We start from the raw sequence: 23,555 nt of genomic DNA, 5'->3' as shown, positions 1-23,555 counted from the left end.
GGGAGTGATGTCGTTGGATGCTGCGGTGGGGTTGGTGAATTCTTTGACGATGTTGAAAAGTTCCTTGCTGTTGTGAGTGTTGTTGTCCAGACGATCCTTGAATGCTGATTTCTTGGCGGATCGAATCAGTTGGTGGTGTTTGCGGGTGGCTGCCTTGAGGGTGGACATGTCTGTGGTCGGGTTTTTTCTCCATGTTTTCTACAGGGTGCGGCATAGCTTCTTGGATTTTTTAAGGTCGTCATTGAACCAGGAAGCCTTTTTGCTGGTTGATTTGGTCTGGTGCTTTTTCAGGGGTGCTAATTCGTCAGCACTGTGGGTGATCCATTGCTTGAGATTGGTGGCCGCTTGGTTTGGGTCCAATGAGAGGGTGGGAGGGTTTTGGTTGAGTGATGTGAGGAGTTGGTCGGAAGTGATTTTGTTCCAGTTTCTCCGAGGAATAGGTTGTGGGCGGTTGTGGGTCAGGGAGGTTTTGTAGCTGAAATGAACACAGCTGTGGTCCGTCCAGTGGAGGGCTGTGGTGCGATCGAAGGAGATGTGCTTGCTGGAGGTGAAGATAGGGTCGAGCGTGTGTCCGGCTACATGGGTGGGGGTGTCAACAAGTTGTTTGAATCCGAGATTGGCCAGGTTGTCCAAAAGGGTGGTGGTGTTGTTGTCGTGTTTGTTTTCAAGGTGGTAGTTGAAGTCTCCTAAAAGAACGTAGTTCTCGGAGGCGAGGGCATGTGGGCTGACGAAGTCTGTGATGTCATCGCTGAATTGAGTGCGTCATCGTTTCCCACTGCGAGTTTTCTTTTGTGATATTTATGTAGCGCTAGTAGCCGGGAGCTTCTCGGCACTGGTGATCTGTGGTTTACCTGCGCGTAACATTCTCGCTGCACCCTGAAGTGTCCAACATTCTAGCCTAGTGTCTGTGTTTGCCGCTCCCTCGACAGCCTGCTGACTCTATGGTCTAAGATCATAGAGATGTCAGCTAACAAGACCCATGTAACCATCTCTCAGCGCTGCCCATGCTTTTCAGTGTCGCCCTGAGTCATTATTCATTGTTAAGCTGCGCCTCTACGCATCTGTGCCCCCTGAAAAGTCGATGCCCCTCCTACCTCACACGTGGCTGTTCTTCTGAAGATTTTCACAAGGCAGAGCATGGGTTTTATCTCCTTACTGTTTTTCTCCTGCAAGAGCAGCACTATGGGTCACGAAAAGTCTTTTAAAACCCGAACAGAGATAATGTTAAGACGAGACAAGCATCCATTAATAGGGCAGAACAGCCTTTTCTCTTTTAGCCCCGTCCCACTCGGACGGGCTCGGGTTGACTTGCTGCTGGCGTAAAGTTTTCTTATCTTCTTTATAGGGCAATCTGTCACCCCATAAAGAAGATAAGAAACCTTTTATCACAGCAGTAAGTCAGGGAGCCCAGTCTGAAAAGGACGGGGCTAAAAGAGAAAGAAGAACATCACTAGGACCTCTTCTCCAATGGCTGGCCACCGTTTAGGAGGCCAGCCAATGGAGAAGAGGGGCGGGGCTTAACCCTCGCTAGTGAAGTTCACTCTGAAACTTAAAATCTTGCGAGCTCGACTGTGCATGCGCACAGTACGTCCCGCAAGACCTAAAAAGGGTGTGGTGGAGGTATTTTGTATTTAATGTACAATACCTCTTGTGTGTGTCGACATGTTTCTTAGCTTAAAGCTTCTTCTTCAGGACGGGGTGCACAGATCCCCACCATACTCACGTCATGGTAGAGTACTGTTGTCAAATAAACAACATATGTGAAATAAATGCCATTATTAGTCTGAATGTGCCTAATTACTAGATTCCAAATTAAAAGTTCCTGCAGTGTGGACCTGAAACCAAAAGAACACAGGGAAGAAAAAAGGTACATGGGGTATTTAGTTGCAACATCTAGCAGGCCGGGCTAATGACCTAAAAAGGCGAAAAAGCACTCTCTAGACATAATATGTCATCCTAATCCAGTGCAGTGCCCTGTGAAAAAAGATAGACACGTACATGACTGACTAACGAATAACATAAAACACACACTATCATACTGATTGATGTTCCAGAGAGGTTTTTTGCTGAGGTGTAAAAAGAGCAAGGAGGTAAGGAAGGAACAGTGCATACTTGCTACAGATTGGCGAATTGCTTTATGAGCCTGTAATACGGAGGGACCCTGTGCTTAATAGCACTCTGCGGAGTAAGTAAGGTGGGGATCTGTGCACCCCGTCCTGAAGAAGAAGCTTTACGCTTCGAAACATGTCGACGCACACGAGAGGTATTGTACATTAAATAAAAAATACCTCCACCACACTCTTTTTAGCAATACCAGCACGGAGGTTTATTAAAATATTTTTAGCCCTCACATGCCAGGTATTTTTTAACATTCACGCATTAATTCACATCTGACCCCACTACTCACTTACCATCTAAAACCCTCACGCACCACACATAGTTATTACAACTGTGCTCCCGCGTAGTCGTTGGTTAGCAGCACACCGCATTCCGTAGAGGGATGCGAAGACATTTATGATGAAAGCATGAAACCAAGGGCCCTTTCGTGTGTGAGGGGTATTTAAAGAACACAGTGTGCTCCCCACCATTGTAGGGACCATACCAATCGTACTCAGGTGGATTCCTTTTGAAAATTGTGGCCGTGGAGATCGAATCCACTTGTGTGTCCAGGTGGACACTTCCTCTCTCCACTCCCCCTTTTGTTATATTTATCACCCTAATTATGTGCCATTACATTGCAGCACTGGGGGAAAAGTAATCATCGACCCCAAATAATATCATTATCCTTCAACATGCCTCGCCACCACGCACTGGCCCACACGATATCAGACAGTCAAACGGAGAATCTAAGACAAATGAAATGGTTGTCAAACGCTGTCCCCACTATCATGGAGAAATGCTGTCATCTTCTAAGTCCACGAGGTGAAAAGGGCGTGCCCATCATCAACGGATGGGAAGCGCTTGTGACCAGTTTATTAAATGAATTTCCATCTAAATACCATCCCCGGCCAGATCCCCGTCAACTTGGGATTTCTCCTGCAACAAAAACCTTAAAACAACTAAGAAATGCTGCCCTGCGCTGGACCAGAAAAAGCCCAGGAAATGTAATTTTATTTAACCATTACAAGCAAGCTCAAAAAGCTTTCAAGGCATCAGTGCATAAAGATAAACAATCAGCGTCAGACCAGTTCTGGCTGATGCTAGTCCACGCCAGCAAAAATTCCAACACAAAGTTATTCTGGGCCCTTGTAAACAGAGGCCAACTAGGAGGAAGTGGACATATCACTGCAAACATAAGTGCTGACGACTGGACTAAGTTTCTATTTAATCACTTTAGAGAAAATTCAAGCAAGCCACAAACCCCTAGTCCTCACTCAACATTCAAATCCCGACCACCACCCACCGATGACCATGCCACAGGCAACACTGTGTAGTGAAGTTCCTGTATTCCCAATAGGCTCTGCGCATTGGAATAATATACCCTATAGATATGACATAGGACTGATGTCCGTATGTCTCTATCGAATATACTAAACTTAATTGTGAATGTCAGCTAGCTCAGAGGTCACTAGAAACTTTCTCGAATACACAAGAAGGGATTAGTTTCTGACAAACGCATAAACATGACAACTTTGTTTCCCTAGGACTGGAACAAATATCTTCAGAGTCGTGGAAACAATAGATAACTATTTTACCGAGTCAATCGTGCATCCTTCGTTTCTACAGAGTTGCAGAGAAAATAGATGGGTGTTTCCATAAAAATGGTTTATTGAATAGTCTTCTTTCTCATACAAGAGAGGTGAACTGCTACAATCGTTAGACAGAATGCAAAGTATAATGCGTTCAGCGCAAACAGTAATATAAAATAATGTAATAGCATTGTATGGTTTCTAAGCCATATAAAAATACATACATAAATAACACAGGCTAAAATAATCAACTGGTGCTTCTAAAATACGCCTACCCCAATGTACCTAACCTAGGTCTAGTACGAGGGAAGAATTAAGTGTGGTCTTTAGCTTAGGTTTAGTTTTGCCAAGAATCACCAAAGGTTTCTCTAGGCTCTAATCAGCTCCATACCTTAGAATGAAGGAGGTTTGGTAGCTCTGTCTCGGACTCAATTTCCCAACACCCCGCAAGGGAAGTCAGAAACACTGGAGCTGGAATCTCAGCAGAGGAGGACAGCTTCCTTTCAGTGAGTCAGCTGGAGAGTCGGCTTCCTTCAGCACTTGCTGTAGCGAGCTGCGTTGGGCAAGTAGGTCGTCGAACTGCACCGAACCACACCCTGCTTTGCCATGGTAAGCGAAGGTATATTTATACCTTCAAGGTGTTTAGGAATGCCACCTTTGAGGTAAAGTCGAGCATATGAACGTCATGGATGAACCCCTAAGGAATAGTTGTTCATGCATAATAATGAGTTTCTTGGAGGAATCAATATCCAGGCTAGGGGTAGTCCCTTCTGCTTAAGAGTCTGGTTTTCCAAGAAATCGTTGTGAGGTTTGGCGAACGGATGGAAGAAGCCATGCCTGTATTTGGGTAGCAAGGGTTATGCCTAAATAAGGGCTTGATTTCTATGCCTATATAAGGGCAACACGAATTGTACCTATATAAGGGCATGAATCTGTAAATTTCATTTGGAATCTAAAACGCCATACAACAACTGGGCCTACTACTAAAGTTGAAGGCGACTTGGACAGATCCATACTCGAGAAGCCACAAAACGACTCTACCTCAGGGACACCAAAGACACACAGAATTCTAATAAACACCATCACCCGGATTATTAGGAAGGGGAGGTCAGATGGAGCACCAAGCCCCAACGGACTACCCCAGGCCTTGTTTAAGTCAGATGAAACATTGTGGTCAGGTCTCCTTGTACCACTGTTCCTACACTGCAGGCTCAACGGCCACAACCCGGAATTCCTGGAAAGGTGCTATCATTCATCCAATCTATAAAAGTGGGAAAAGAAATGACCCAAAAAATTATAGAACGATAGCCCTCCTTGATATTGAATCCAAATATTACACCAGCATTTTATTAGAAGAACTGACAACCTCGGTTGAATCAACACAGCGTCTCCCCTTCAACCAGACCGGCTACGTAGCCAAGTCAGGCACAACCAGCGATCTATTGGCATTATCTGTATTGATGGAGAAGGCTGACATCCGTCACATGCAACTATATAGCTGCTTCGTTGACTTTAAGGCAGCTTTTGATTGAGTGCCACGCGGTTGCCTATGGCAAAAATTAGTCTGCTGGGGTATACCCCCAGCCCTCTTACAAGCCATCATCTAACTCCACACACAGACCTGGATAAGGATGAAATTGGGCGACGGGTCCCAGAACTCAAAAAAAGATCCAAACAGGAAGCGCTGTTAAACAAGGCTGCATCTTAGCACCCCTCCTTTTTAACCGGTTTCTCTCCGACTTATCACCTTTACTTGACAAGGTTAACTCTGATCCGCACTAACTGGACGGGACCCACATCAGCAATCTGCTATACGCCGACGACCTCATATTATTTAGCCACACAAAGGTTGGTCTACAGAGGCTTCTTGACTAACTCCTTCCCCATACACTTGAAAACGCTCTCGAATTAAACGTGTCAAAAACAAAAAAAATTAATTTTAGTAAACGGAAGCAGCGGAAAAGCAGGTGTTTTTTTAACAACAAAAGCATTGACACAGTTCCACACTATAAATATTTGGGAATTTTCTTGACTCCAGAGCTTCTCTCCCCAAACAAAAAGACGCCATCAAGGCTAAAGCACTGTCGCTGGAGGTTGCGTCGGTAAAAATCTCAAAACACCTACTAGGACCAAGCCTAACCCCCCTGCTCAAAGTGATGAAGGCCAAGATCACAAATTCCTTATCATATGGTCACGAGATTATGATGGGCTCAACTAACATCTTACTAAATAAATCAACCACCAGAATCTTCAAGCGAGCATGGCGTCTGCCGCGGTCTTCATCTCCGGCACAAGTGAGATTAGAACTATGCCTGCTAGATCACAATGGCATTGAGGCTGGCGCTTTGATCAAGTTCTGCAATAGACTGCGTAACTCCCGGGATGACAGTCTTGAGATCAAAATCTGGAACAAAATATCTACCAGCCCATCTAGCCAAAAATATCGGCACCACTTGGACCAATCCCTACAGCTCCTCTGAGTCTCGGAATATTAGGGAAGAAATCCACCACAACAAGCCATGAAGAGCGTAGTCAAGCGAAGCGTTCGGCTCTGGTCTTTCCACCCCGACAGAGCAAAATTGTCCAGAAGGAAGCACGCTTGGGCCGTTGTCTCCGATTACAAACCAGGAGTTTAGTCCTTATACTTATTAAGTACTTATTCACTCTTCTGGAAGGTCAAATTCATGGCCCTAAGGCTAGGCGAATGGCCCTTTTTAAAGTATTTGCCACAATGGCGGCTCCTTAGTCACAAAACCGAATGCAGGGAATGCGGCTACCACTCTCAAAGCTTAGAACACGTAGCCTGCGCATGCCCAGCTCTGTTACATGGCAGAAGGACCTTATTGAGAATGGAGTGGATCAAACTAGGCCAGTGGTTCCCATACTTTTTCGACCTGCGGCTCCCTTGACTTATTGGCCTTTGGCCTTGGCTCCCCCTTATGCCATTTTAATTTTATTCGGGTAGTGGTGGGATATAAACCCAGCCTCTGCTCACTACCTTAGGATCTCTTGGAGCAGATATTTAAGTTACCTAGTAAAGAGCCACGTGTAGTTCCTTTTTTTGAAGGAGCAAAGGAATGAGATTTCCCAGATGTTTCTGGGTAGGAAATTGTGGGAAAGCAGACTTTTTGTCTTTTGAATCGAGTTCCATCCAGGGAGGGTTAGGGAGTTTATTTTTGCTCCTTAGATACTGTCTGAGTTATATAGCATGAGGAAAGCCCATGAATACATTTGAAGCAATGGCAAACTATTCTGGTCCTCCATAACATGGTCTCTTCCTCCTGAGAGCAAATGGACAACAGCATTTGGAGGTCTTTGGAGAGTGTGGACTCATAATGCAGGAAGACTAGCAAATACTTAATTACAGTAGTAGTAGGGGATTTCTCTAGAAGCAGTTAGCAACGATGGTGGCTTCAAGTAGGAGTATAAAACAACCAACCAATCGGAGCCTGTTCTCGCCAGCGCCGATGTGCGCAAAAAAAGCTGCGGTCCCGCACGAGTGTGAGGTGTCAGACAGTGAGAAGAGGACTGTCTGGTATACTTTATTTTAAATATTTATAAAGCACATGGTTACCGAGGTACTGTTTTTCTGGCACTAGGTGATCTAGATAAATTAAGAAAGGAGTTATTTAAAATAAATATAACGTTTTATCACTCTGTTAAAAATGTCCTTCATCCGAGTGGTGCACATTAGTGAAAGGGTGCACACAGTGGCTTCAGAAGTGAAAAGGAACACGGAAAACTCTGGAGGGAGAGAGGACACGGGGTTGCGAGTGCAGAGGGAAGCAGCGTCAATTACCTGTATATCTGTAAAACTATTTCATCTTTATTATTTGGAAACCGCCAGGCTTGTGTAGTTAACAAGTACATAATGGGAGATGATGCTTTGACGGAGCAGCCCTGTCAGAAGGTAGGTGAAGGTAGGTGAAGGTATTTCATTTCATTACACCTTGAAGAACCAGGCAGGGGTTGGGGAGGTTTCAACCACTATATGTGCAATGTGATGTCCGTGATAAATGTAATTTTGACTCTGGTTAGCAATGGGTTACTCGCAGAAAATACTACCTTTTCCAGGTTCCCAAGATGTGCACGGCGCCCCTCGTATGTTCTAATGGCCCACCGGGGAGCCGTGGCGCACAGTTTGGGAACCACTGAACTAGGCGTTCGTACATGACGTCAGGCCATAATGGCAGCTAGGACTCAAGAAAACACAAAACAGAACATCCGGTTCACCAAATTTGTCGCCAGAGCTGCAAAAACGCTGGGGAAAGAAAAGGCAGCAATTCCTTTGCCGGCTGGCCCAGCTATCTCTTTGCAACAAAAACTTTAGCGGCCGCCAGCCCCCCTCAGCAAGGCACATATGAACACTGTTTTCAGCACTTCAAAACCAGCTGTCATACTTACTTGTCCCTCTTTTTTAGATGTTCTTAAAACCACTCTGTGATAGCCATGTTACTTAACGAGCTTGATCCGTAAATGAAAAATGCATAGCGGATAGGGCTCATCCTATTAATCCCGCAAGGGATAATAGGACGAGAGTATAGTAGCCAAATAAGCCGTCAAACGATCGGGCTGATTTCCAAGAGTGCATGTGCTCATGCACGAGCTTGCCATTTGCTTCCCAGCCACCTTGCATCAGGCAGCTCGGCCTCAGGCATTCACCCCAGCGCGCGCTAATTACATCTACTTAATCCCTGCTGTTTCACACTTCTTTCACGGCTGCGAGGCCGTGCTTCAAAGGGATCTGCTCCCCCGCCCCTAAAAGATTTGTAAACTAACAATGGACTGGAATGTGGCCCAGAGTAATTGCCAATAGTGAGATTAATACAAGCATTCCATCCATCAAGTTTTTGTGTCCTTTATCGCAACACCCTAAGTGGGACGGATATACCTAGACATGGGTCGCATGCACAAGTGCTACCAGAGAATCAAACCATAACGGACTGATGAGGTGTGATAACCATGAAACCGGTCTTGTACACTTGTGTATGTATTGGACAACAAAGGACCTGCGATGGGCATGCCCTTTAGATTGTATATCTTGGAGACCGAATAGTTAAAACAAGACTGTAATATAAAATGTCTGTGAAAAATTATGATGAGTATCGAATCTGTGCAGAGCTGTGATTCACGCTTTATTATGTTATTTATTTGACACTGTAAATAAAGACGTTATAAAAATGGCTGTATTTTGCTACCTAAACAAGGCGCTAACATCAGGTTTCCTTCCTGATGTTAGGCACATGGCACCCACACCGCTGTACCATATGTTTTCATATTTTTATGATATAAAGACAGAAAGCAAATTTGTAACTGCAGAGCCATGCATTTGCCCTGCAAGTACACTAATCTGCCTGCACGAGAGGGGAGCAGCTGGAACACACAGCGCTGGCGCCGTCCATCTGTCGGCAGCGCCTTCTGATGCCACCACACACAGTGCTGCTTGAGCTGGTCGGTATTCAAGCTGCAAGGTGGCGGATCGGGGGCACGTCAACGTGAGACACTGCTGAACGAGACACTTAACCGATCTCTGCTGATCCCGAAGCAGCAAACAGCCATGCACAGCCGAAGGATGGGAATCAAAGAATTGTAAAAAAACAAGGGCAACCGGATTGAGAAAACGCGACCGTCCATAACAATGCTAGACGGGGCTGCACACATGCTGGTAACGTAACATTCATTCACAGGTTGTGCAAGTAAACATGCATTGTGCCCTGGAAACCATCCCACAGAAGGTTGTGGAAAAGCCCCTTATGAAGCATTTTGAATTTCAAATAACTCCGCGAGCTATTAGTCGGATTTCATATTCAGACCTCTGTGGCATTTGCTAAGGCGTGCATCGCGTAGTTCTGTTGTCTTATTTCTACACAGTAGACACATCTGCATACAAAAATAGTCGCCTCCAAATGGGGAAAGCGTTCGGTTCTCCACTTAATATCGCACTACGCGAACTAGAGAAGCCTCATTAAATTCAACCGGCTTCCAAGCAAGGCAAAGAAATCAAGATTCGCAGAAAAAGTCAGCCTGCGGCGCCGCACGATGTGGTGGTTTTAAGAAGGCAAAACATATCCATTAAGAAATACCCCGCAACAACAAAACTAGTCTCGAGACAAATGCAGTCACTATTCTAAAGTTTAGTGTCGACAAAGCCAGTACGTTCAGCAGGGCAAAAACTCTGCAAGTGATAACGGAAGTAAAAAATAAATGAATAAAAGCCGCCATTAAAGGACTTGGAATTAGACTTAAACACCAATGATAACCTGGAAACAGGGCTCTACTCGAATAGTAACATCTAATTTTGTTAACATTTTCTAGTAGGCACATACCTGTGGGTATCATCTTAGAGCAAACTGTCTATTGATGTGTCACCCTATTTTAGGTAACATTTTTTTTAAATACATCAATTACTTGTGAACGTGTGTGTGTATTCACCTAAAAACACTCCATCCATCCCCCCACTCCATCCATCCATCCATCCCACTCCATCCATCCATCCCACTCCATCCATCCATCCATCCCACTCCATCCATCCATCTCACTTCATCCATCCATCCCACTTCATCCATCCATTCCACTCCATCCATCCATCCATCCCCCCACTCCATCCATCCATCCCCCCACTCCATCCATCCATCCCCCCACTCCATCCATCCATCCCCCCACTCCATCCATCCATCCATCCCCCACTCCATCCATCCATCCATCCATCACCCACTCCATCCATCCATCCCCCCACTCCTTCCTCTATCCATCCATCCCCCCACTCCATCCATCCATCCATCCATCCCCCCACTCCATCCATCCATCCCACTCCATCCATCCATCCCACTCCATCCATCCATCCCCTGGTGTTTTAAATACTATTTTTCACGGATTTTTTAAATCCCCTACGTGGAAATTGGAATTCAAGCGTATTATTGCCCGATTATAATAACATTCAGTTCATCAACCACACAACGAAGGGGAAATGAGTTGGACCAGCTTCAATTCTAATGTGTAAAACTCACACGGAGTTGGCTATCTGCAGCGAAAGCAGAACCCGCTGAACTATCTCCCCACCAACGAACATAATGAAAAACATTTTCTCAGTTTAAAACATCTGTACAAATATAAAATGTTTCCTAGAGAGACAGCTAACAAAAATAAAATACGAAATAGCACCTGAGGTCTTCAAAGTCACATTTTTGACAAAAGCTCAGCTGAAAAGACAAACCAGTGGGGAAAAAAACAAGCACTGGCGTTGCCAATAGGTTTCGCATTTGGAAAGTTGGAGCTATTGGTTTTGTAAATTACATTTTATATTTATATATTGTTATTGACAATGCCAATAACGATGTATAAATATAAAATGCCATTTACAAAACCAATAGCTCCAACTTTCCAAATGCAAAACCTATTGGCAACGCCAGTGCTTGTTTTTTTTAAGGTTTAATGGCTGAATTGCACAAGTTTCTAGTGTTTTTTTCAGTCAAATAATCTTTATTCAGCTTACTTGCAACCATAAAAGAATACATCCAATGATTAAAAACATTTAAGATATAGAACCAGCAATGCATAATAGACTTCTTGACAACAGCAATTCATAATCAGCAAAGTGGCAGTGATAAGTTGAATTAATATTCCAACAAATAGCAACATGGCACTAGTTAACAAATAAAAAGAAAAGATAAAAATGATCAAACAACAGCCATAGATCAACATATATTAATCTTTAAAACAACACTGTATCCCTAAAAACCATGATGTTCAAAAACTGTTTGTTAAAATCAGAATAGATTTAAGGGTCATTTCCCAACCTCATTCCGTAAGCGAACAGTTGTTGAAATATATCTGTAAACCATTAGACATGTATATTTAGGAGCTGGAGGTGGTATACGGCAGACCAACACTTCCTGATATTTAGGAGTTTTAATAGGGGGAGAATAAAATCCTGCCTCTGTTTGGTATACAAGTGACAAAAAAATCATTTTTTATATTGATTTAGAGTCACACAGGCATAAATCCAGTCTAGCATCACAACAAGCTTTGCGTGGGTAGGAAACCAAGAAGTGTTCAATGCAGAAGCTGAATCTAATAAGATAAAACATTTTTGTGTGACAAAAATAAAAAGAGAGGTAGGGCTCAACACTTGCGGAGCGTACGAGAGGCAAATATTCCATAACTCTCTTTTTCCCTAACTCCAGGTGCTCACTGGTCGACATTGAAAAAGATAAAAGGTCCATTTTCAGCTGAATTCTAGGGATTTTAACAATACGTTCTAGGTTGTAAAAGCAATCCCACTATCTCCAACTGATTTTTTTTTTTAATTCATTTTATTTAGGTTACAGACCAAACATCGGCCAACATAGTCGCACATTCGGGTTGTTGAGACGCACCAGGGATCATGTACATTGAACAACATTACAGCAGTGGCATAGCATAGGCACATTATACCTTACAAAAACTTAGACATCAGCCTCAAGTACCGTCCGTCGAGGCTGGGGGCGGGGGGGCTTCACAGATGTTACCTCTGTATTCATTCCAATTGTCCCACACCTCCCCCCACTTTTTGGGGTTTAAACTATTCTTGAGGTATTTGACCATTGTCCTTTTGATGACATTACAATTAGAATGTAGCAGAGCACAGGTCTTAACTCTGATGGAGTAAAATTGTTCAGCATGTTAACTGCAGATTTGCGGCAATAGCTTGCCGGGGAAACAAGGTTAGTAATGGAGAAATGTGCACATTTTGGGTGCAGTAAATTGCATCTGCATGTTATTCCACAATCTGATTGCTAACTCATAACGGGAAAATAAATCCTCCCCAAGGTCCTACACTTACAGAAGTATCAAAGGGTGATTTTACTTTACAGTAATTCCATGTACCTCGTAATGAGAACCTAAGCTAAGTGTCATTCAGGTTCTCGTTATATGATCAGGATTCACGCATTCAACAGAAAAGTCACTAGCATGGAAAACAATACTGATAATTAAGTTTCACATTAATATTGTCTTAAGATAACTACTGGTCTGTACGTTATTGGTGTTCATTACATAGATAATTGTAGGAAAGACTGGAGGACTCATGAAGCTTGTTGAAGAGAGAGTTTATTAAAACACGTCTGGAGTAAGTCCAGTCCAATCAGTTAATGCCGCATCATTCCAAACACACGCACAGCATACATATTTGAAAGATGCAGTAGCATGTGCACAAAACAGAAAGCGACTGACACGAGATATCACGGGTCAAGCCACGTGCCATCTCGTGTCAGAGATAGTATACAACACACCTCCCTTCCTGTAAATGAAAAGAAAAAAAAAAAAACAACATAACAATAAAATTTTAAACAACAAAGCCTATACAGTTCTAGAGAATCTTAATTCATGACAAAATCCTTGTATCTTTCAGGAAGGCGGTGAGACCTAGGACACTTTTTTGAGGATACAATAGATGGAGTGGTCGTTACAACCCTAAGGGTGACATTCTCACTCAAAAGACTCCCAGAAGTGATTTCTACATTTCCAGAAACCCCACTGTCAGATTCAAAGTAAAAAAAAACATTTCTATCATCACTTGACACAACAGCATCCTTGCCTTTAAATAAAGCACTGCTGCCATCGTTTGACACAACAGTATCTTTGCCTTTAAATATGGAAACTCTTTTCAAATTCCAAACACTCCCATCCTCAATTCTGACAGCATGCTTGAAAACCTCAATGACTTCCTTTGGACGTGACCAAATTTGACCCCCTTTCAAAACACCTTCCTTTCTTTTAATACGAACAAAATCACCAACAGAAATGACGTGTTTACTCACTGATCCCTGCTTTGCCTCCATCCTTTTCTTCATCTTATCTTTATATGCGCTAATTCCGTTTCGAACCAAATCATAATCTACCTTTGAAAAACCACAATGGTCACTCAAACTTCTTTTCAGCCACCATGGATTCAAACGAGTACTGGGTTTCCGACCCCTTAAAAGTTCAAACGGACTAACCAGAGTGACAGAGTTGGGAGATGTTCTATAAGACAATAACATAGACTGAAGAGCATTACGCCAGTTCAAGTGACCTTTAACAGAAAGTTGGATAGCCTCCTTCACAACTCTGTTGAATCTTTCAACCTGGCCATTGGCTTCAGGATGGAACACAACAATTTTGTTGTGCGTAATCCCACATTTGGTGATAAAACATTGAAAATCCTTGCTGGTAAATTGTGGTCCATTGTCAGCCACTAACTCTTCTGGAATTCCTTCTCTACAAAATGTCTCATCTAAGAACTCTACTACATTTCTAGTTGTTATCTCCCTAACCATTTTTACCTCTGGCCATTTTGAGAAATAATCTATCAAAACCATGCCAAATCTCTCATGTTCAGGTAAGACAGAAAATGGACCAATAAAATCAAGACCTAACTTCCGCCAAGGACCGAAAGGACATTCCACAGGACAAGGTTCAGGACGCAAAGGGACAGCAGACTTATCACTGTGGGCGCATTCTGAACATTTTTGGACATAGTGTTCCACACAACCATCTACTCCTGGCCACCAAAAGAAGTCTTTTATACGTCTCCTAGTAAACGAGATTCCTAAATGCCCCTCATGGGCAATACCAATGATAGTGTCTCTCAAAGAAAAGGGAGGAATAAATGTATCACCTCTCATGAGAACCCCATTTTCGATTGCTAACTCATCCTGAACTTTAGCATAACTCATCATCTCGCCTGAAAACTTCCTTTGTTCTGGTCATCCTTGTAAAATGTAATTTTTAACTTCAGTTAATTCAATACTCTTCTCCATTTCTCTTACCCAGGACTCCTTACTCAAATCAAACTTCTCCCCATACACCAACATAATGTCTTGGGAAGTGAAAGCTACTTCACACTCATCATCATCACAAGGAACATCACAAGGAGTGTGCAATCTGGACATGCAATCAGCATGAATGTTAGTTTTCCCTTTTACATACACCATCTCAAAATGGAAAGATTGTAGTCTAGAAGCCAATCTGGCAAGGCGAGCCGATAAGGTTCGACCTCCACCCGGTGCCATCATGTAAATAAGGGGCTTATGGTCAGTCTTAATAGTGAATTTTGTTCCCCACAGAAAAGTTTTAAAATGTTCAGCTGCCCAAACTGACGCTAATAACTCTCTTTCAATGACTGAATAATGTTTTTCAGCGTCCTTCAACGCCCTTGAAGCATAGGCAATTATCCACTCTTTTCCGCAGTCATTTTGCATGAGCACAGCCCCTAACCCTGTGCTACTTACGTCAACCATGATGGTACATTTTTTTCCAACAACAAAAGGTCTTAGACAAGGTGCATTCACAACAAAGGCTTTCAGATTTTGAAATGCTTCCGTCATTACATCAGACCATAAAAACCTTGCATTTTTCTTTAAAAGTGGTCTAAAGGAATCAACTTTAGAAGAGAAATTTGGAATAAATTTGCCATAAAATTCCATTAATCCTAAGAATGCTACCAATTGTACTTTTGAAACTGGAACAGGAGCTTTGATAATGCTTTCAATGTGTTTTTGCTTAGGTCTAATCCCAGCACCACTTATGGAATGTCCCAGGTATTCCACTTCTTTTTCTCTAATTTTACATTTATCAAGACGAAGAGTAAGACCCTTAGAGGACAATGCGGATATAACTTTTCTTAAATTATCATCGTGCTCCTCCACATTTTTTCCAAATACAAGAATATCATCTTGAAAGGCGATTGCCCCTGTCAACCCTTCAAGTGTCTCTTTCATTAGCCTTTGAAAAACGGAAGCGGCACTACCAATCCAAAAGGCATGCGTTTATATCTGAAAAGACCTTCTGGCGTAATAAAGGCTGTCAGATTTTTGGAATCATCATCCAAGACAACTTGATGATAAGGACTTGCCAAATCTATGCACGAGAAAATCTCAGCACCTTTTAATGTTGAAACCATCTCATGAAGATTTGGCAAGGGATGAGCATCCACCCAAATTGAATTATTTAAACTGCGAAGGTCTACACAGAGCCTCAATTCGCCGTTGGATTTAACCGAAATCACAATCGGGGAAACCCACGGCGAGGACTCAATAGGCTCAATAATGTCTTTGTCACACAAATCTTTGAGTAGAACTTTAAGTTTATCCCTGTAGGTAAGAGGGACGTTCCTGACTGTGCCGAACAGGAACAACACCATCATTGAGTTTAATAGTGTGTTTAAAACCTAAATACTGACCAAGTTTCCCAATAAAAACATTTGAAAATTCAGATTTCAATTTATCAAGCATGAGATTACGATCAGGGTCGTTGGTGTTTGCAACGGAGTAAACTGGAGGATTGGCTCTTGGGTCTATCTTAATGCCCAATTGATCCTGGTGTGGCCATCCTAACAAAGGTTGCCCAGACTTAGCGACATAGATCTTACCATATGTGGATTCACTGGCAAATGTGATTTTCCCCCAAAAGTACCCTACTAATTCAATTCTATGTCCAGTATAACCCCCTGGAGAGATGTCAGATTCAAGTAAAATTTTGTTTGGCCAATTTTTTTTTACAACATCTAAACCCAATAAGGTATACCATGCACAAGTGTCAACAAAAATATTAATTGTCTTTCCATCTATAATCACGTCACAAGATGGAAATTTACTTACACCTTCACTACCACAAATATTGATAACAGTATTGATATCATTTTCATTTGAATCATAGTCATCAAAATCTTGGACAATATTAACTTTCCTGGTAGTGGATTTGCAAAACTTTGTTAGATGCCCTTTCTTATTGCATTTCAAACACATTTTATCAAGGGCAGGACACATTTTAGAGTTTGCTAAGTGATTTGAACTTCCGCATCTAAAACAAATCCATTGAGTATTGCTCTTCTTATCACTTTTAGTGTACTTAAATTTTTAGTCACTCTTATTGTTAGCAAATTCATTTTTAAAAGTAAACGGTTTCTTAAATTTCTCTCCTTCTTTGGAAAAGCTAAAAACATCTCCTTTTTCACTTCCTCTTATTTCCTTCACAAACTTCTCAGAATGTTCAATTGACCTTGCAATATCAATGGCTGCATTTAAAGACATATCCGAAGCTGTCCAAAGTCTTTCCTGGACCTTTTTGTTATTTGTTCTCATCAGTATTTGATCTCTTAATACTTCTTCATAGGTAATATGTTCAAAATCACAAGTCACAGCAAGTGATCTGAGAGAAGATACAAAATCATCAATTGGTTCATCTGCAGATTGTTTGCGGGAATAGAAAATAAATCTCTCCATGACAATGTTCTTTTTCTTTCCGAATCTAATTTTTAATTGTTCTGCTGCACATTCATACACATCCTTTTCACCAGGATTGGTTAAAGCTGGAAGAGTGACGAATTCTTTTAATCCAATCCCCCCAAGACAATGTTTTAAAAGAGATAATTTCCTCTCAGGTTCGCATTCAGTACCTTCCATGACCTCAACATAAGCTAAGAAAACAGGTTCCCATATTTCCCATTCTATGGGAGGGTCGCCTTTATTGGCCAAAAACGAAGGAGGAGGAACAATTCCACTCATGTTAAAATGTTTAATGTTAAAAGTTACTTTTGATGTGTAAGAAATAAGTATCCAAAACAATACCTATAGATAGAGTTGAGTTGAAGAACAATCGTGTAAAATCCAAAATAATACCTTTAGATAAGGTCGAGTTGAGAAACCATCGTGTAGAATTGATTTCAGGGAAAAAAAACGGACTTCAAAAGAAAAAAATGCTAAACAAACGGAGTTTACCAATCTAAGATGGCCGCTATGGAAATTGCTTTCTTTTTAAAGGAGATGGCCTTGTTTTGAAAGCGTATGACGTAGTCTTGCGTTGTATTCAAGTCCACGTAGCTCGCGCACTGTAAAGGACTCGCGCTGGCTGGAGCTCGAGCAGAAAGAAACTCGCGCTGAAGACAACTCTCCGAAATCTTCGAGGTAAATTGATAATTAATTTAAATACCTCAGAAGACGGAAACGAGTGTCGCTGGAGTCGAGTCTGTAGAAGTCCGCAGGTTCCAGTAGCTCAGAAATAGTTTAAAGCGAGAATCATCTTTTTTTTTTTTAAATCCGTTAATGAAATCTTCTTGAGAATTAAAGAGATTTAGGTAATATAATGTCCTTTTCCCTCGTCGCCAGTGTAGGAAAGACTGGAGGACTCAGGAAGCTTGTTGAAGAGAGATTCAATTTATTTTATTATGTTTTGGCTCTCAAAGAGGGCCACATAAAAATTCACAGTAATAAAAGAAAGAACAAGTACATATCAAAGTAATGACATTCAAAAACACATTTGAATACAAAATAACATACGATGACAAATCTACAACAGGAATGAATGTCAAACATCTCCAGAAACATATTAATAAATAGCTAAAAAACCTTTAAAAAAATTAAAAATATAGAAACAAAACATTTCATTAGGAGGCCAATAAAGTGATTGGAGAAAGCTGTTCAGAGTAGAGATGCCCAGACGGAGACAAATAGGTTTTAACCATCTGAGACGCAATATACGAAGCGCAGGGCAGATCAACAAAACATGCATGCGATCCTGGGTGCTCAGGTTACATAAATTGCACATAGGAGAAGAACCGTACCATTTGGATAAAAGTAGATTTAAAGGTAATAGATCATAACGTAAAAGAAACCATAATCGACGGATACCATGCGGCAAGTTCCATGTGACATAGGGTTGGGCCAACTTAATTGAATAAGAATTAAGGAGAAGGTCTACATCCCTTTTTTCATAGATTATGTTCTTATCTGACTGAAAACATAGTTCCCACGAGGCCTGTTTTAATAAGAGTTTTAACTGTAAGGGAGAATGCAAAAACAAGGTGTTTTCATCTAACTTTAGAAGAGTTACAGCTTTTCTAAAGTTCCTTACAAGTTGTGAAAACTCTTTGAAATTACCCAGTAATTCAGTTCTGAGGAGAGCTCTCATCGTCCCCAGTTCAGCTCTAGCCAGGCAGGCCACCCATCTTACTAGGGCACATAGTCCCTGTACCCAGCTGCTCCCGAGACCGAAATCGAGCCTACAAGCGGCCAACGGGCACGCGGTATTTAGAGAGGATAGGGATCTTAAGAGTTTCCCTTCAATCTTATGGCAAAAGTCCCAATACTTCACCTCTATAAGTTCGATACCATATAGTATCGTAGCGGGAATTTTGGACCTATATACCTCCAGTAAGCACGAAAAGTGCCTTTTCCAGTGGCCTGATAGAGGGAATTTAAACCTTTGCCATGGGCGAGGGCTTTGCGTGAACTATGCTCAATATGAGGCCTCTCGCTCAAGTTAGCCACAATAATTTTCCCCAAGAAAGTATAAGATTTAATAACCTCCAGTTTTTGGCCGCCGATATACCATCCAAAGTTTTCAGATCGGCACTTCTTTTTCCCGGCTATGCACATAATTTTGCTTTTTGATATGTTAATCTTCATGCAATGAGCAACAGCAAAAACATGAAGGGCTTGTAGCCGATTTGCAAGGCCTTTGGGAGTCAGATCTAAAATAAGGACGTCATCGGCATACATCAAGCAAGATATTGGGGTCCCCCCAATCACTGGAGCAATACCCTCACTGACGGACAAGGCAACAGGCAGGTCTACAGTATACAAGGAGAACAGAAGGGGAGCCAATAGGCAGCCTTGTTTAAGGCCATTCAAAGAAGAAATTTGATGGGAGAGCCCCCTTTCGCCCCCTTGCAAGACACTACACTAAGTCTCTGTATGGAGTGTACGAACAAGCTCCAATAGATAGGATGGAACACCAAGAGCTGCCAATTTTCTCCACAGCGTTCTACGGTCCACTTTATCGAACGCTGTGGAGAAATCAATAAAAGCCGCATACACCACCCCCCCTCTCACCTGCACGTATTTATCAGTTACCACATGGAGGGTGGTGAGGTTGTCTAGAGTACTGTGCCCCCTACGGAAGCCAGTTTGTTCAAGTGGCAAGATATTGTTCTCCTCGGCCAGATCAGTCACTAGCATGGAAAACAATACTGATAATTAAGTTTCACATTAATATTGTCTTAAGATAACTACTGGTCTGTACGTTATTGGTGTTCATTACATAGATAATTGTAGGAAAGACTGGAGGACTCAGGAAGCTTGTTGAAGAGAGAGTTTATTAAAACACGTCTGGAGTAAGTCCAGTCCAATCAGTTAATGCCGCATCATTCCAAACACACGCACAGCATACATATTTGAAAGATGCAGTAGCATGTGCACAAAACAGAAAGCGACTGACACGAGATATCCCGGGTCAAGCCACGTGCCATCTCGTGTCAGAGATAGTATACAACAATAATGTTGGTGTCTACGTTCCTAGGGATATTCCGGTCTTAGGCAAGTATTAATTCACCTCTCATTTATAAGATCAGTCGATAGATTACCACAGATGAAATTATCTTAAACAAATATTGGTCTATAGAATTTTACAAATGCTTTGCCTTAAAAAAACGTATTCTATTCAATAAATATTGAGCATGCAAACATCACACTCACAGTTACAATTAATTCAAATTGATTAAAGGGCCTACTTCCGTTTCAGTTGAAATGCATATCAATTGCAAGCTTTCCAGAAATTGTGTCATTGCAACACACAATTCACAAAATTAAAACAAACATTAAAATAGATTATCACTGATCTCTACTAACACCAGGTCCATATTTCGCCCAATATCTGAAGAATACCAAACTAAAGTTATTAAGACCCTAATTTCCACAATCCAAGGTGACAACATCATCATTCCAGTAACAATCATCAAAAATAACTTCTGGAAACTTAGCAAAGGCCAGGTGCTTGCTTATTAATTATTGGCTTTAAATTGGCATCTTCTTAGATATATTTAAAATAGGTCGGCAACTTCTCCCCTTCCTAAAGAAACCACATGCAGATCACAATCACATGATCAGTTTCAGACCTGTCACCGACCAAACATCACTGGACAAGTAATTGAAAATATGCTACAACAATGAAAATACTCAACACCCATTGCATGCTACACAAAGGTGAAGCCTGTCTCCTGTCCTCTATTTGTCAGAAGCGTTTAATAATAAGGCCTGATTGTAATTTTGTAGGGAGTCGGTGCTATTTATAACAAGTTAAAATCTGACTCCCCAAGGTTTGGAATTCATCAGGTCTGATAGATAGCACCTAGCCTGACTTTCTGGGACCTAACATGTAGCTTTTGGTGCTTACAGCACCAAAATCCATGTTACGGTAAATAACGTACTTTTTTTCCCCTTTTGACCCGCTAAAGTTCAACAAAGGGTGAGGTATTTAATGTACTGGGTAATTACTTAGTGTGGTAACCACAATACAACTCAGAACTCTGACCCCATTGCAAACAGGTGATTACACATGCAATTCCTAGTGGTAGCAAAATGACCCACCGTACATTCCCCTGAATCAGTTTATAATTCTGCAGTCAAATTGGCCCCGTGGGGAAATAAATTTGACCCCTGAACTCCCATCCTGTGAGAACTTCAGTTAGAAAGAAGAATCAGACTATCTGGCATGGTATTCATTTTTAAAGCACTCGGTGACTTCCAGGATCCTTACCTGTGCGGGGGAGGAGTGTGGTGGAGTCTTTATGTGCAGAGGTCAGTTCTCGACCCCATCAATTTATAAAAACACTGTTCCATGTTTAGGTAGGCTCTCTTCTTACCGTCCCCTTACATATGGCCTCCGTATCATCTCCAAGTGCATTCAGCCCCCCCGCACCCTCCGTCCATGTGCATGAAGCTTCTTTATACCCACCCCGAATTGTCATCACTCTAATGCATGTGGCAATTCTCAGCCCTATCCCTGCCCAGGTGGCCTCTCTCTGCCTCTACCCTGCGCATTAAGTAATTCTGTGCCCCATCACTGAGCACAAAGACTATGTCTGTTGCATGGGCATACAGCCTTACTCTAATTATCTTGTTCGGGTGAAAAATCTCTGTTGCCCTACCACGTGGCCTCTTTTGGTCCTTGTCTCGTGCAGGTGGCCTCACTCTGTCAATGCCCTGGGCAGCAGACTTCTTTATGTAACTGCCCTGTGCAGGTGCCGACACCCCTGATACTCCCCTGTGAAGGTGACCTCTCTCTGACACTGCCCTGTGCAGGTGCTCCCCTGTCACTCTCCTGTGAAGGTGCTGCGACTCTGTGCTGTGTAGGTGTCCCCCTGTCACTGCCCTGTGCTGGTGGCTCCCCTCTGACACCGTCCTGTGCAGGTGGCTCCCCTCTGGCACTGCCCTGTGATGGTGATCTGACACGATCTAGTGCAGGTGCTCCCCTGTCACTGCCCTGTGCAGGTGGCCCCTCTCTAGCACTGCCCAGTGCAAGTGGCCCCTCTCTCTGACGCTGCCCTGTGGAGGTGGTCTCTCTCTAACACTGCCCTGTGGGGGGTGGCCTTGCAGGTGGCCCCCTGTCACTGCCCTGTGCAGGTAGCCTCTCTCTCTGATACTGCCCTGTGCAAGTGGTGTCTCTCTGACACTGCCCTGTGCAGGTGGCCTTTCGGTACCACCGCAAAACTTCAGAAAAAACTCCAACGCATCCAGAACGCATCAGCCAGACTCATATTAGACATCCCGCGTAAAGAACACATTTCTGATCACCTGAAAGACCTCCACTGGCTCCCCGTCAATAAGAGGATAACTTTCCGCCTCCTCACCCACGCACACAAAGCTCTGTACGAACTTGGACCCGAATGCCTCAATACACGTCTTTCCTTCTACACCCCCTCCCGCCAGCTTCGCTCTTCCAACCAAGCCCTCGCTGCTATTCCCTGCGTCAACAAAACCACCATGGGAGGAAAATCATTCTCCTACCTAGCGGCCAAAACCTGGAACTCACTTCCCACGCACCTTCGCCTCACTCAAAACCACCTAGCATTCAGAAAGCAACTTAAAACCTGGATATTCGAGAAGTAATTCCCCACCCCTCTTCAAGCGCCTTGAGACCCTCTGGGTATGTAGCGCGCTATATAAATTTACTGACTTGACTTGACACTGTCCAGTGCAGGTGCTCCCCGGTCACTGCCCTGTGCAGGTGGCCCCTCTCTGACACTGCCCGGTGCAGGTGGCCCCCTGTCACTGCCCTGTGCAGGTGGCCCCCTGTCACTGCCCTGTGCAGGTGGCTCCTGTCTGACACTGCCCTGTGCAGGTGGCCCCCCGGTCACTGCCCGGTGCAGGTGGCCCCCCTGTCACTGCCCTGTGCAGGTGGCCCCCCTGTCACTGCCCTGTGCAGGTGGCCCCCTGTCACTGCCCTGTGCAGGTGGCTCCTGTCTGGCACTGCCCTGTGCAGGTGGCCCCCCTGTCACTGCCCTGTGCAGGTGGCCCCCCTGTCACTGCCCTGTGCAGGTGGCCCCCCTGTCACTGCCCTGTGCAGGTGGCCCCATGTCACTGCCCTGTACAGGTGGCTCCTGTCTGGCACTGCCCTGTGCAGGTGGCCCCCTGTCACTGCCCTGTGCAGGTGGCTCCTGTCTGGCACTGCCCTGTGCAGGTGGCCCCCTGTCACTGCCCTGTGCAGGTGGCTCCTGTCTGACACTGCCCTGTGCAAGTGGTCCCTCTCTTCCTCGCCCTCCAGGGATGCCCGCTCCTCTCCTCAGGTACCCACTCTTCCTTGACACCCCTGGATCTAACCCTCGAACCCCACAGTTAGAAGCCCAGCGCTCGTAGATGCCCCTTCCCGCTTCTGCCCTCCCAGGACCACTGCCCCCCACTTACCATTGTGGTTGACCCAGGCCGGCTTGACGAGCTTCATGGTCCGCCCGCCTGCCCCCCGGGGGTGTCCCGCGGGGGCCTCTCAGCGCCAGAGCCCCTCCATGGGCCTGCCGCGCCGCTCCGCGCCCTCCCGCCCTCCGCCGGCCCCTCAGCGCCGCTCCATCCCCGGCCC

At 43.7% G+C, this 23,555-nt stretch overlaps 1 protein-coding gene across 2 annotated transcripts in view; it reads right to left on the bottom strand.

Annotated features, from left to right (window-relative positions):
• The window catches only part of HIRA (histone cell cycle regulator), a 436,977-nt gene extending 413,422 nt beyond the window's left edge, over window positions 1-23,555 (bottom strand). For both annotated transcript variants that reach the window (XM_086942648.1, XM_086942649.1), the window contains exon 1: window positions 23,387-23,555. In XM_086942648.1, the coding sequence (XP_086798774.1) occupies window positions 23,387-23,423 (37 nt within the window). In that variant the 5' untranslated portion in view covers window positions 23,424-23,555. The remainder of the gene's footprint in view (window positions 1-23,386) is intronic.

The sequence above is a fragment of the Lissotriton vulgaris genome, chromosome 11, assembly GCF_964263255.1.
Source record: "Lissotriton vulgaris chromosome 11, aLisVul1.2, whole genome shotgun sequence".
NCBI classification, from domain to species: domain Eukaryota; kingdom Metazoa; phylum Chordata; class Amphibia; order Caudata; family Salamandridae; genus Lissotriton; species Lissotriton vulgaris.
This window is presented reverse-complemented; position numbering and strand designations above follow the sequence as displayed.